Genomic DNA, 15,353 nt, shown 5'->3' on the forward strand with positions numbered 1-15,353 from the left:
GGCTGGTTTGTCAAAAAAAAGCCAACTCGTCAGAAACTCCAACTACGTAACTTCCAGTTTCTTTAACCACTTCCCGGCCTATAGCAGAACGATCTTTCAGGATAACAAACCAGCGCACACCCATGGGGGCGCGCAGCGAACGGCGGTGTGGTGTGTCAACCTGACACACCGCATCTCCAATCATGGTAAGGAGCCTCTGACGAACGCTCTTTACCAGGTGATCAGCTGTGACCAATCACAGCTGATTACAGCGTGAACCAGAAAGTGCTGGTAATCGTTTTTTCCTCGGTTTGCGCTGACAGAGTGCCGATCGGCAGCTCTCCTGTCAGAGGTGGGGAGTGCACTGATAATCAGCACATTGATTATCAGCGCAGCCACCATCAAAAGGTGTCCACCACAGCTGCAAATCAGTGCCCATCAGGTGCCAGTCAGTGCCCCACCAGTAACGCCTATCAGTGCCACCTATTAGTGCAGCCTATCGGTGCCCATCAGTGTCACCTCATCAGTTTATAAACAGAAATGAAGAAAAACTTTTTTTTTTTTTTTTTTTTTTTTAAATTTAGTTTTTTTAGTTTGTTTAGCAAAAAATAAAATACCCCAGAGGTGATCAAATACCACCAAAAGAAAGCTCAATTTGTGGGAAGAAATTAGTTCAAATTTAGTTTGGGTACAGTGTTGCATGATTGCGCAATTGTCATTCAAAGTGTGACAGCACTGAAAGCTGAAAATTGTCCTGGGCAGGAAGAGGGAAAGTGCCCTGTATTGAAGTGGTTAAAACATCAATAATTGGAGATTGAGACGAACTGTTGTTTGGACACAACACCGGCAACCGAATACAACCCGGTGCATGATATTATGAGCGGAGATTGTTACTCCCCTCCAATAATTGCCAACAAAATGGCTGCCTCTGAGGAGGCGACAACTTTGTCCTTGTTAGCCATTGTGCTGTCAAGACAGCTAAATCTTCCTGGACCGGACTGTATTCGCTTGCCAGTATTGTGTACAAACAGCAATTCGTCAAAATCTCCAAATTACTGATGGTTTAAATAAACCGGAAGTGACGTGGGGCACAACTGCGCAGCGAGTTTTCCCGTATGCACAAATGTATTGCAGGCCTTTCGGATATGGCAGAGACCTGCAGCTTAATTGCACGTGTGTGGGTTGCACTCACAGGGTTTGCCACCGGGAACCAATGCGGGGGGGGAATAGAGTGGGTAAGGATAAACCCTATCTCAGGGTATTTATTTGCCCTCTTCATACCACTGGGGAGCTTTCCTTCACTCCCTGTCCTGGACAGTTTAGGGCTTGTTTACACTTTCAGTTTGGGGGGGGGGGGCTAAATCACATGATTGAGCTGCAATTTCACCCCAACCACTCACACGTTTAAATCCAAAGGTAGCAGCCAGGGGTGTACACGTTGCATCATCGATGATACATTGCTTACACTTACATTTGCAATGCTATGCATGCACCACTTTTATCAATCCTGTTATTTTTAATTGACATCTGTCTACTAGAAGTACAGCAATTAGAATTCACCCATTTTATCCACTGCATATTCACTGCAGATCTGACACTTTCAGGAGCCTAAAGCAAACCTGCCCTGTGAAATATGGAGGCTGACATTGGCAAACTCTTCTTCTGAAAATGCCTGGTACCTGATTCCTATGTTAAACCACAAAGTGTAGATCAGGAAAGTCTGAGTTAAAGAGGAACTGCAGTCTGCTCACATAATTTGTAATAAAAACATCTTTGCCATTCTGAAGCTTCCCTCCAACCACTTTGCATATTATTTTATATATACACTGCGATTCTATACGTGCCAAATATGCTGCAGAAATCTCCCTCCACTAAGTCTGGCTGCATCCATTTTAACTGTGGGCAGCTGAAGCTGCTGCCTGTTCACTTCCTGGATTTACACAGACACACACCTCCAACTCTGTATCTCTCATTGGCCCTCTTATGACTCACCCCACCTCCCTTCCTGGCAAACTCTCACAAGAGTGAGAGAAAGAGCTGTGCGTGATGTCATAAGCCTAGACCATTTACCAGACAAGAAACAGGAAGTGGGCTGTATAAGGTATTTACTGGCAGAAAAATAAATGTTTCTGCTTAGTCCTGACATTTTTAGAATCAGAATTCAGCAATGGCAGCCTCAGTTTTTAATCATGACAGTTGTTATTTTTAAATATTTGATGGCATCACAAACGTTCCAGTGCAATCTGTGCCAGATCTTTGCAAATCTATGCAGACAAATGTTTATCGATTTTGTCCAGACTCTGTGAATACAGAATTACGTGTCCATGTCATAGTAATGCCCTGTACACACGGTCGGATTTTCCGACCGAAAATGTGTGATAGGACCTTGTTGTCAGAAATTCAGACCGTGTGTAGGCACCATCACACATTTTCCATCGGATTTTTTGACACACAAAGTTTGAGAGCAGGATATAAAATTTTCCGACAACAAAATCCGTTGTCGGAAATTCCGATCGTGTGTACACAAATCCGACAGACAAAGTGCCACGCATGCTCAGAATAAATAAAAGAGATGAAAGCTATTGGCCACTGCCCCGTTTATAGTCCCGACGTAAGTGTTTTACGTCACTGCGTTTAGAACGATTGGATTTTCCGACAACTTTGTGTGATCATGTGTATGCAAGACAAGTTTGAGCCAACATCCATCGGAAAAAATCCATGGATTTTGTTGTCGGAATGTCCGAACAAAGTCCGACCGTGTGTACAGGGCATAAGAGTTACGTTCACACTATTTGCAGTGAAAGAAAAGAAAGAAAGAAAAGAAAAGAAAAGAAAAGAAAAGAGAAAGAAGGAAGAAAAAAGAAAAGAAGGGAAAGACTGCTCACATCTAACTAGGGCTGCAATGATTAATCGATATTATCGATAATGAAAATTGTTGTCCACAATTTTCATTATCAATTAGTTGGTCTGCACTTTCCTCCCTGTCCGTCCGTTAAATAAATCCTCCTCCTGTCTGTGTACAAGGCGCCGCCGTATGTTACGAGGCACGTCCACGCCTCTCCTCTGACGTCAGCTCCCCACTGATCTTCTCAGCCCCGTCCGATGCTGCCTCGAGGGAACAAAGAGGCAAGAAGCAGCCATGAGGGGAGTCGAGCTGGCGAGCTACACACTGACTGCAAAAGGTAGCAGCTAATATAACAGTAAAACAAAACACACACAGTAGATTAATTTTTATGACAAGTGCCCCATCCTAACACTCCTAAGTATTCCTGGGGGTGCCCCATCATTGGTGCTCCCGGGAGGAAACAGTGCCCCATCATTGGTGCTCCCGGGAGGAAACAGTGCCCCATCATTGGTGCTCCCGGGAGGAAACAGTGCCCCATCATTGGTGTTCCCGGGAGGAAACAGTGCCCCATCATTGGTGTTCCCGGGAGGAAACAGTGCCCCATCATTGGTGTTTTTTTTCTGCAGTTTGAGTGTAACACTCTTTAGTTTTTTCACTATTACTTTTAAATAAATGGAAAAATAGCATATTACGTTTTTTTATGACTTTATCCTATTAATCGAAAAAAATAATTGGCTGATTGGTCGATTATGAAAATAATCATTAGTTGCAGCCCTACATCTAACACTTGCACCAGCTGTTATATGTGAATAAGGCTTCTGACTGACCCTGGATACAGACAGTTTGTGTTGAGGACCAGCAGTACTGGTTGCACACAGACTGGATGCAGCTAATGGTTCAGTTTGTTTGTAGCCAAAGCACACAGCACTGCATTTGCACAAGCTCTACAGACTCAAACGTTTGGGTTATTCCATTGACAAGGATGTCCAGGAAAAATAGAAATAGTTAAACTTTCCCAGTGGTGACACATACACCAGTAAAAACCAAACAGGGGTTCTAACCCTTCCCAGCTCTATTCAAAAGGGGGGGGGGGGGGGGGAATGGTGGCTTCATAGGGTCCGTTCACACCAACTGCGTTGGCAGTGCAGCTCTGATGTATAGACAAGGAGCATTTTACACTTTAATCCCCAAGACACCTTGCTGCAGAAACCTTTGTCCAGTAAAGCTGGATATACACGATTAGATTTCCTTACAAATCTCTGTACAAACGTTCATCTGAAAAATCTCAGTACAATCGATGACTTCACAAATGTTGTTCCCTTTTGTTTGCTTTAAACTTTCCGATTTGGAATGAAAGGACTTTCCTGAATGACATATTTTCTTGTCACTGCGCTCAAAAACAGAACAGCGATTTGACCCCCACTAACGATCAGAGATGAGCTTGGGCGTGTTTAGATACTCGTCTGAACCCATGTGTCCAGGCCTGCCAGGAAGCTGTCACCTGTAATGGGCCAATCATCTGCGGTGGGGGAATTTGCTGCATGCATACATGCCCCTTGTACATGTGTGGCTGCAAGGCGTGGAATGCCCCCCCAGTTGTAGACGATTGGTCCATTATAGGCGACAGCTTCCTTGCAGGTTCGGAAGAGCATCCCAACATGCTCATCTCTGCTAATGATTAGAACATTCCTAAGGCAGTAAATGTAAACATTTTTTGTTAATGTGCCCCCTGCAGTTTTGTGCCGCAACATGCACCTCATAATAGCACATTATGACAGACCTTTCAGCCCTGGTTCACACTGATGCGGTGCGGGAAACGCAGCTATTCCCGTGCCTTTTCCGCACAGCATAGCAATCACACTGTGTTCATGAGATCTGCTGTGGGTGTCAATTAAAAGTTAATGACACCCCAAAAGCAGGTCGCAAAACGCAATGAGAGTGCATGCGATCTGGTTCCAGTGCAAACAAAAAAAAAAAAAAAAAAAAAAAAAAAAGAAGCTGCCTGCACCTTTTTCATGTGAATGAGATGCGATTTGAGCCATTCAAATGAATGGCTCAAATTGCACCACACAGAATCACATGTGATTTGAACAGGAATGCGATGCGATTCTTGTGCGAATAACATGCAATGTGCAGTGTGAAACTAGGGCTCAAACGGAGCCTCCCTTAGCGGTCACTGCTCCTGGTGCTTCCATTTTTACCCAATCTTCTTCCTGGGTTCACAGTCTGGGACACTTTGAATGGCAGGGCTGTGAGGACATCACCCCTGCCTTAGCCAATGGGAGTCAGCATCGCAGCACAGCGCCCTCTGTCGGCAATCATGGCACACGCGCCAGTGATGTCATCAGCTACAGCTGGTATACACATCTACTAAACAGTGCAAATTTAGGCTGTTTCCTAGGGAACGTATTATAAGCTCACCTGTAGATCAAAGCTTTACCATAGGTCCTGTACTCTAATTGTTCTAATCTGACCAACGTGGGAACATCGTATTTTTAGTGCAACACCTTGAATGGGCTGCCCTCCGCTCAAAAAAAAAAAAAAAAAAAAAAACGCACCAAAGCAGGTCTTATACCCTTTTTGGATTAGAAGTTTGCATATTTTTGAATTTGCATGTTTTTGGGCGTTTTGTTGTACGACATTTCTATAGCATGTTTGGGACAACGAAATAGCACCCAAACATGCATTTATTTAGTGCGTTCTAGAATTGCGCAATTTTACTATGTTTAGATGTGAACGGGGTCTGAGACTTCACTACCTCTTTAAGCCTGGGTTCACACTTATGCGATGCAGACACTGCATGTGATTCGCACCGGAAACACGCCACATTCCTGTGCACACCACATGCAAAGTCTGTGCGCTGCAATTTGAGCCATACATTTTCTATGGCTCAAACTGCATTGTTTTCGCACTAAAATGGGCAGGACCCTTTTTTTTTGCTCACACCTAAATCACATTGCATGGGTTTTTACCCATGTGATGCAATTCTGGCAATCGCCCTGCGTTTTGCGATCTGTTTCGAGTTGTCGTTAATTTGACATTAAACCTGGATTCACATGTGATACAGACACCGCATGAGATTCGCACAGCAATCACATGCAATGTCTGTACAGTTTGTATGGCTCAAATCGCAGCCACACCAAAATGATGCAGGACCCTTTTTATTTTTGCTTAGGGCTGGTTCACACTGGTGTGAATTTTGAGTGAATTTGATCCGATTGCGTTGCAAATTTTCGTTGCGAATTCTTTGTGTTCTGGCAAATCTACTGCGATTCTACGGCAAATATTGCGAACTGGTTGTCAAATTGGGAGGGGATCGTGATTTTATGCCAGCCATATATAAAAAAAAAAAAAAAAAAAATGAATATTGCAGTGACGTGAATGTACAATTGCATTTTCATTGTGAGTTCAATTGCAATCTATGGAGCTGAATTTGCATCGCACACGGCTCAAACTTGCACAGGACCCTTTTTGTACGCAGCCTAGATTCGCAACGCATTGATGTGAACTGCACTAATGGAAAACTATGTTATTTAAAAGACTTGCAAATTTGAGCAATCGCAATGGCTCAAATTCGCAATAGAATTCGCAGCAGTGTGAACCGGCCCTTACACCTGAATCACATGGCATGGGTGTTTAAACCCAAGTGATGCGATTCTGTTAATCACACTGCCTTTTGCAATCTGTTTTGGGGTGTCATTAATCTAACACTGAGGCGGGGCTCACACTTGTACGATCACAGACATCGCATGAGATTCGCACCGCATTGCTGTCCAGATCACATGCGATGCAAATTCAGCCATACAAAACTGTATGGTTGAAATCACATTGCATTCTCACCCAAATAGTGCGGGACCCTTTTTTTTTTGGTACGCATTGTAATTGGATCATGTGAGTGTCCGCACCTTTGCGATCCGATTACTGCACTGAGAACCGATCTGGGAGAGTGTCATTAACTTGACATTGACACCCGCAGCGGTTCGCAGATGTCAGTGTCAACCAGTGTGCGATGCGGGAAACACCACTAAATCGCGGGGTTTCCCGCATTGCACCAGTGTGAAGCGGGACTAACACCCGCAGCAGATCGCATGGGCACTGTGCGTTTGCGATATGGTGGGGGGGAGGGAAACGTAGTGAATCTTGTGCATTTCCTGCATCGCATCAGTGTGACCTAGGGCCGACACCTGCAGCAGATCGCACGGATGCCGTGCAGTGCAATGTGATGCGGGAAACGCACAAAATTTGCTGCGTTTCCCGCATCACATTGCACAGCAATCACACGGCATCCGTGCGATCTGCTGCAGGTGTCGGCCCTAGGTCATCGCATCATTGTGAAGCAGGGCTGACACCCGCAGCAGATTGCACAGATGCCGTGTGATTGCTTTGCAGTGCAATGCGATGTGGGAAACGCACAAAATTTGCTGCGTTTCCCGCATCGCATTGCACTGCACAGCAATCACACGGCATCCGTGCGATCTGCTGCAGGTGTCGGCCCTAGGTCATCGCATCATTGTGAAGCAGGGCTGACACCCACAGCAAATTGCACAGATGCCGTGTGATTGCTTTGCAGTGCAATGCGATGGGGGGAAAACGCAGCAAATTTTGTGCGTTTCCCGCATCGCATCATTGTGAAGCAGGGCTGACACCTGCAGCAGTTCGCACAGATGCAGTGTGATTGCTTTGCAGTGCAATGCGATGTGGGAAACGCACAAAATTTGCTGCGTTTCCCGCATCGCATTGCACTGCACAGCAATCGCACGGCATCCGTGCGATCTGCTGCAAGTGTCGGCCCTAGGTCATCGCATCATTGTGAAGCAGGGCTGACACCCGCAGCAAATTGCACAGATGCCGTGTGATTGCTTTGCAGTGCAACGCGATGGGGGGAAAACGCAGCAAATTTTGTGCGTTTCCTGCATCACATCATTGTGAAGCAGGGCTGACACCCGCAGCAGTTCGCACAGATACCATGTGATTGCTGTGCAGTACAACGCGATGCGGGAAACACAGCAAATTTTGTGCGTTTCCCACATTGCATTAGTGTGAACCAAGGCTGAAACTAAAATATTTTTCTACTAGTGTAACGTAACGTTTTAGGCAGCTGATGGCACTGACAAAGCAGAGCGTTGATGGGTGATGCAGATGTCAGTGCTATTATAATTATTATTATTCTCAGTGCACAGACACAGCCAATTACAGGCAGGTACACACACCTCCAATGACTTAGGTGACATACTAAGGGCACAGCAAGAAAACAACACAAGCAAAGGAAGAGTTGCAGACTTTACAAACATGTATATTACACTGTGCAATCCAACAACATCCTAGACTTTATTATGATACAAACTAAGTGCTCTGAAGTCAGTGCTGACAGATCTACAAAAAGAATCAAATATTAGTAGAAACAACAACATGCAACAAACAAACCCTGACAGTTTACATGATGTGTCTGCAGGCTTGGATGGCTGAGGATAGGAGTAGATCCATATTACATAGGAATCCATAGTATATAGACAGTCCATAGAGCACTAGCGATCAGCCTGCACAGCCCATACATACAGCTGTCCCTGTCCTGCTATCTCTTACCTTTTAGGGGAGATCTTAGAATAGTCCTTCTTGCCTGCATGGTAGGCTGTGAGGACCACTCCTTGGCTACTCTGAGGCCTCCAGCTCATGGTGTGTCCAGCATAATGTCTTCAATGGATAGCACTTGTTCCTGTCTGCCTCCTGGCAACTCCACTGTGACAGCTCCTCCTCCTCCTCCTCTGATCATCATAGTAGGTAATAAGAGCAGGGAGGAGCCCGATCACTCTGCTTCCTCATACACAACAATGAGTCACTCCTCATTACCTGTGTTCTGTCATCTCCCTCCACTGACAGCCCTAGTCTGCACAATGCACATAAACATACGCTAAACAAAAACAAACAAAATCTGCCTTTATTTCTTGCAAAGACATGGAAATTAGCTGCTTTTATTGTCTGATCACAAAACACCATCTGTGTCACCATACATTATACAATCTGATTGTACAATCTCCTCTAGAGCTACCATCAGTTTTTTTAAATTGGTCATTTCTGATTATATTTTCAGATGTTACACTTTTGATTGTTTTTCTCATCATAGGACTAAGGGCCGGTTCACACTGCTGCAATGTCAGAGTTCGGATGTGATTCGCACCGCACTGCAGGGCAAATCACATGCGAGCTCTGTGTGATGCGATTTCAGCCATACAAATCGTATGGCTGAATTTGCATCGAGCTCGCACAGGACCCTTTTTTTTGTCCGCAGCAGAATCGGATCGCATGGGTGTGAACACCCATGCGATCCGATTCCTGTCCGAGTTTGCAGATGGCACTGCAATATGCGAACTGATTTGAGAGTGTCATTAACTTTTAACTGACGCTCCCAGCGGTTCGCAGGGAAAGCTGTGATGTGGGAACCCGCAGTGGATTTGCAGAGTTCCCGCATCGCAGCAGTGTGAACTAGCCCAAAGACATAAAAATGATAACAGATATGTCAATAATTGACATATTAATAATAAAAGATATAACATATCCGAGATGTATAACGAATAAATATTCAGAAATAGAATAATATCTCTATTAACCACTTCAGCTCCGGAAGATTTACCCCTCGCTCCTTTATGACCAGGCCATTTTTTGCCATGCGGAACTGCGTCACTTTAACTGACAATTGCGTGGTCGTACAATGCTGTACCCAAATAAAACGTATGTATTTTTTTCACACAAATAGAGCTTTCTTTTGGTGGTATTTGATCACCTGTGCAGTTTTTATTTCTTGCGCTATAAACAAAAAAAGGCCAACAGTTTAAAGGATATGTAAAGGTTCGGGTTTTTTAAAAAAAACATGTCATACTTACCTCGGCTGTGCAGTTGGTTTTGCACAGAGTGGCCCCAATCCTCCTCTTCTTGGGTTCCTACTTCTCTTCTTAAATGCCCCATTGGAGAGCTGCTCTCCCTCGGGGGGCACTCGTGCGGGCGCGCTCCCCATTGACACAGACAGAAGGACTCAGCCCCGCCCCCCTGGCTCCTCTTGTCATTGGCCTACACTGACCTACAATGACCTACACTGACCTACTTGACACACACTGACCTACCTGACCTATACTGACCTACACTGACCTACCTGACCAGACTTCAGATGTCCTCCTGCAGCTCAGCGACGCGCCCATCACACAGTAGAGTAGACTCCACGCAGCCAGAGCCATGATGAGGAGAGCCACCTGCCAGAGCGCCGAGTGGGGTCGGGATCTTCTCACAGTGGCGCGGCGGCTGTATTGTAATTCCCGCCTTCTGGAGCCTGCAGCACCTATAATGGATGTCACACGTCCCGCGGTACCTGCATTGGACCAGTGGGAGATCCATCAGCGCTGCAGGCTCCAGAAGGCGGGACCTGCTATTACACTCAGCCATGCTCGGGTCAGATCGGTTCCCGCTCGGCGGCAGCGCTCGGAGCTAATAATAGAACCGTGCCCACCTGAGACCCGGGGCTTTTTGGGGACCCACTCGGGGCTTCAGCCACCGTCAGCCCAACATCAACATCAATATGTGTATAGCCAATTTAAATGTAGCAATTTTTGAATGACTTTGCGAACAAGCAATTTATCATTGATTTAAATATTAAAGCACTTTGCCATCCGTTGAAAATATTGATCCAACATACCTTCAGTCAGATATAAATGTGTACAATCTTTTACAAAATGATCACTCCATCGATCTGAATTATGAATCTCTGAAAACATGCAGATATTTCTTTAATCCGTCAGAAGTGATTTACAAAATTGTAACACTAATAATCGACCGAGAGTTCATTAAATTGATTGAATGGAAGATATTTGATTTATTATTTTTATTTAATTTGATCAGTATATTTGCATGAATGATACACATGCAGCCCCTTAGGCTATTGGCAGTAAAACTTATAAAAACAGTTTCCCGCCGGTTACTAGGTAGGAGGATGCAGCCTGAATACTTATTGGTAGATCTAAAGGAGATTGTACAATCATATTGTAACATGTATGGCAAGCCTAACTGCTGTTTGTGCAGATACATACGAACAGCGATGGCTCCTCTCAGCCTGTCATTTTTCTGAACAGGCTGAGCTGATTCCAATATTCGCATACACCTGTGATCCCAGCCTCAAGAATCTGCTGATTATTGCTGCTGGAATGCAGTGTATGCCTGTAATCGCCCTAAAGCTGACCATACACTATGCAAATTTCCTCAGGAGCCTGATCCTCTCGCCCTAATCTTTGAATTGAAAAATTGTTGGTTGAACAGCAGCTGCACCCAATGCAATAGAATAGCCACCGGTTTGAAATAACAGAACTTAACTCTTTGAGAACACGTGGACAGAGGATCCCTAACTGCATGCAACTACGCAGATACAATACGTGCCTACAGCCGTGGCTCCTATCATTGACCTGTACGGTCTTCCTGTACGTGGCATACTTGGCGCGCCATGGCTGATTTGGTCATGTGAATGAGGTATTACTAAGCTTTTGATCAATTTCAACATTGGCAGTCGATTAGCCATGATTGGATTTATTTCTGTTGTTTCTGAACAACTGAATGAATATCTGTGTGCAAGCCAGTTAATACAGTCATAATATAGATTGATTAAATAATCGTTGTCAATAGATCATTTCTGATAGATCATATTTTCAATCAACACTGTTCAATTTAATCAGTGACCATGTGCATGCACACGGGGTGTGCCAGGTGTGCCTTGGCACACCCTAATTCGAGGAACCGATCTGTGTTTTCCTCCTGCACCAGCTGAAAGCCTGCTTCTCCTCCTCTCTCTCCTGCCAGCATTTAGCTGCCACAGGAGGTAAATACAGTGGATCGATACCAGTACATGTCGGCCCCCTATTCCTGTTCCTCTTTTTTCTGCTCCCCCAGCCCCCCTGTGTGCTCCCCAGCCCCCCTGTGTGCTCCCCAGCCCCCTGTCTCCTTACAGAGCTCCCGGTTTCCCCTCCTTTCCGCTCCTCCCAGCTGCTATGGGGATCTATTCAGGATAGAGAGTGGGAAGAGGCCTGTAAATATATCATTTATTGGCCCCTTTCATTTCTGCATTAACACAGTGAGTGATCGGTGACAATCACTCACTGTGTTCATTCATGACTATGTTTACTATGCTTCAGTTTTTGAATGAACAGGAAGCTGCTTAGCACAGAGTACTTCATTCACTGTGCAATGCAGCTGGGGCTGCAGAAAAAGGGACTAGGGAATCTCTGTCCTTAGCCTCTTTCTTTGTCTCAAATGGCCTGGATCACAGTCTCCGCTCTAATTCATCCCAAAGGTATTCTGTCGGGTTGAGGTCAGGACTCTGTGCATACCAGTCAAGTTCCTCCATCCCAAACTCACTTATCCATGTCTTCATGAACCTTGCTTTGTGCTCTGGTCCAAATCATTTGGTGGAGGGGGGATTATGATGTGGGATTGTTTTTCAGGGGTTGGGCTTGGCCCCTTAGTTCCAGGGAAGGGAATTCTTAAGGCATCAGCATACCAAGACATCTTGAACAATTTCATGCTCCCAAATTTGTGGGAACAGTTTGAGGATGGCCCCTTCCTGTTCCAACATGACTGTGCACCAGTTAGAGTTGCCACCTGTCCTGGATTCACCTGTACAGTCCGGGTTTTGAATCATGTGTCCGGGTTCGGAACAGGGCATGACAGGGGGGTTAGGGGGCACTATGTGCCCCACATTACTATTCTCTTTGGAGCCCCCAAAGGTGTCCCAAGTGTGTTATCCTATAGTGCAGGGGTAGGCAACCTGGGGCCCTTTAACTGTTGTGGAACTACATTTCCCATGAGGCATTACAAGGCTGGCAGTTACAATTAATCCCAACGTGTCCCAATACTTTTGGTTTTATATATATATATATATATATATATATATTTATATATATATATATATATATATACACATATACACATATACATATACACATATACATATATACACACACACACACGTGTATTTGAGTTTTGGGGGGCACACTCTAATACAAAAGGCTGTGCACACCAATGTCAGTGACGAATGCCTTTCTTGCAGTGACTCATACCTAGATCAATCACAAATCAATACACGTATGACCAATTTAAATGTAGTGATTTGTGAATCGCTTAGATAAATATTGAAGCATGAAACATGCAATATTGTTGTTCACTTTGCGATCGACTGAAAATATCAATGCAGCATATGATCTGTCAGATAAAAATGTATATAATCTTTTACAAAATGATCACTCCATCAACCTAAATTTCGAATCTCTGAAAACATGCAGATATTTTTTTAATTTAAATTTAAATTAAATTTTAACTCTAATAATCGACCGAGAGTTCATAAAATTGATTGAATGGAAGATATTTGATCTATTATTTGTATTAAATTTGATCATTTTATTTGCATAAATGATACACATGTGGCCCCCTTAGGTTATGGGCAGTAAATCTTATGGAAAAGTTTCCCGGCGGTTACTGAATAAATGTCCCCATCTAGTGTCACAGCAGAAAATAATCATAACGGCTATTATTTTAGAGGATTAATGTGGCAAAAAGTAAGGTGCTTCTCACATTTATTTCTAGAGTAAATCAGCCTGCAATTTAGCTTTTTTGATATTTTTAGTGATGTTTGCTGAAGTTTTGTGGTTATTTAGAGGCTCTGTAATTATATGCTATGCCAGTGATGGCTCTAAACCCATGTTAAAGGAATTATTATGAAAAGGGAGCCAACCTGCACACATATTATAGCTGCATATTTGGTTTACTAGGGAAATATTAACTCATAAATTTCATTTATAGGGCAGCTTTCTTGGTATAAAAAAGTTATGTATTTTTCGCAGATACAGTATTTATATACCGGCTATTAATATTTTGTATTCTGAAAACATGTTAGTAAGAAAAGTATTCAGACATAAATTAAGCAACTTCACCCAGCAGTTGGCAAACACACTTCCTCAACTTCAGAGTGTGCATGCAGACAATTTTAACCACTTCAATACCGGGCACTTTTACCCCCTTCCTGCCCAGGCTAATTTTCAGCTATTAGCACGGTTACACTTTGAATGACATTTGCGTGGTTATGCAACACTGTACCCAAATTAAATTTGTATTGTTTTTTCACACAAATAGAGCTTTCATGGTATTTAATCAACACAGTTTTTTTTGTGCTAAATAAACAAGAAAAGGCCAAACATTTTGAAAAAAAAAAATGCTTTTCTTCGTTTCTGTTATAAAATTTTGCAAATAAATAATAATAAACCAAACAGTATTCTGCTACATTTCTTTGGTGAAAATAACCTAAATCAGTGTTTATTATTTAGTCTGTGTGAAAGTTATAGAGTCCACAAACTATGGTATATATCTGAAAAATCCATCAATCCTGATGTACTGACACCCTATCTAATTTCTTGAGACTCGAAAATGTTAGGACAGTACAAATACCCCCCAAATGACTCCTTTTTGGTAGGTAAACATTCTGAAGTTTGTAGTAAGAGGCATGATGTGTTTTTAGAAGTTGCAATTTTTTTTGTCACAATTTTTTTGAAAATGAAGAAAAAAAAATTGTTTTTTTCACATTTTTTAAACCACTTCAGTACAGGGCACTTACACCTTCCTGCCCAGACCAATTTTCAGCTTTCAGCGCTGTCACACTTTGAATGACAATTGCGCAGTCATGCTATACTGTACCCAAGCTAAATTTTTATCATTTTGTTCCCACAAATAGAGTTTTCTTTTGTGGTATTTGATCATCTCTGGGATTTTTATTTTCTGCTAAACAAATAAAAAAAGACCGAAAATTTTGAAAAAATAAATGTTTTTTTTGTTTCAATTACAAAACTTTGTAAATAAGTAAGTTTTCTCCTTCACTGATGGGCACTGATGGGGCTGCACTGACAGGCACTGATAAGGCGGCACTGATGGGCACCGATGAGGTGGCACCAATGAGGTGGCACTGATGAGGTGGCATTGATGGGCACTGATGATGGGCACTAATATGCGGCACTGATGGGACACTGATAGGCGGCACTGATGGGCACTGATAGGTGGCCCTGATATGTGGCACGGATGGGCACAGACGGGCATGGATAGGTGGCATGGATGGGAACAGATAGGCAGCACAGATGGGCATGGATAGGCAGCAGGGATGGGCACTGATAGGCAGCATGGATGGGCACTGATAGGTGGCACTGTATTGTACTGGTGGATGACAATCAGTGCCAAACAATAATGAATGCCAATCAGTGATGCCCATTGTGGGCACTTATTGGCATCCATTGTGGGCACTGATTGGCATCTATTGTGGGCACTGATTGGCATCCCTGGTGATCTAGGGTGGCATACCTTGTGGTGACATCCCTGGTGGTCCTAGTGGCATCCCTGGTGGTCCAGTGTGGGCATCCTCAGGGGGGCTGTGCTGATAATCGATCAGCACAGACCCCCCTGTCAGAGGAACAGTCGATCAGCTCTCCTCTACTCGCGTCCGACAGACGCGAGTGAGGAA

At 43.9% G+C, this 15,353-nt stretch overlaps 1 protein-coding gene across 2 annotated transcripts in view; it reads right to left on the bottom strand.

The window, feature by feature from the left end:
• Nucleotides 1–15,353, bottom strand: part of ARHGAP18 (Rho GTPase activating protein 18) — a 198,748-nt gene that overhangs the window by 157,703 nt on the left and 25,692 nt on the right. Inside the window, exon 1 of one of the 2 annotated variants that reach the window (XM_073627255.1) lies at nucleotides 8,408–8,615. The exons of the other annotated variant lie outside the window; for it this stretch is intronic. Coding sequence (XP_073483356.1) covers nucleotides 8,408–8,496 — 89 coding nt within the window. The 5' untranslated portion in view covers nucleotides 8,497–8,615. Of the gene's footprint in view, nucleotides 1–8,407; nucleotides 8,616–15,353 lie in introns of those variants that run through there. 2 annotated transcript variants of the gene reach the window in all.

The sequence above is a fragment of the Aquarana catesbeiana genome, linkage group LG04, assembly GCF_042186555.1.
Source record: "Aquarana catesbeiana isolate 2022-GZ linkage group LG04, ASM4218655v1, whole genome shotgun sequence".
Lineage (NCBI taxonomy): Eukaryota > Metazoa > Chordata > Amphibia > Anura > Ranidae > Aquarana > Aquarana catesbeiana.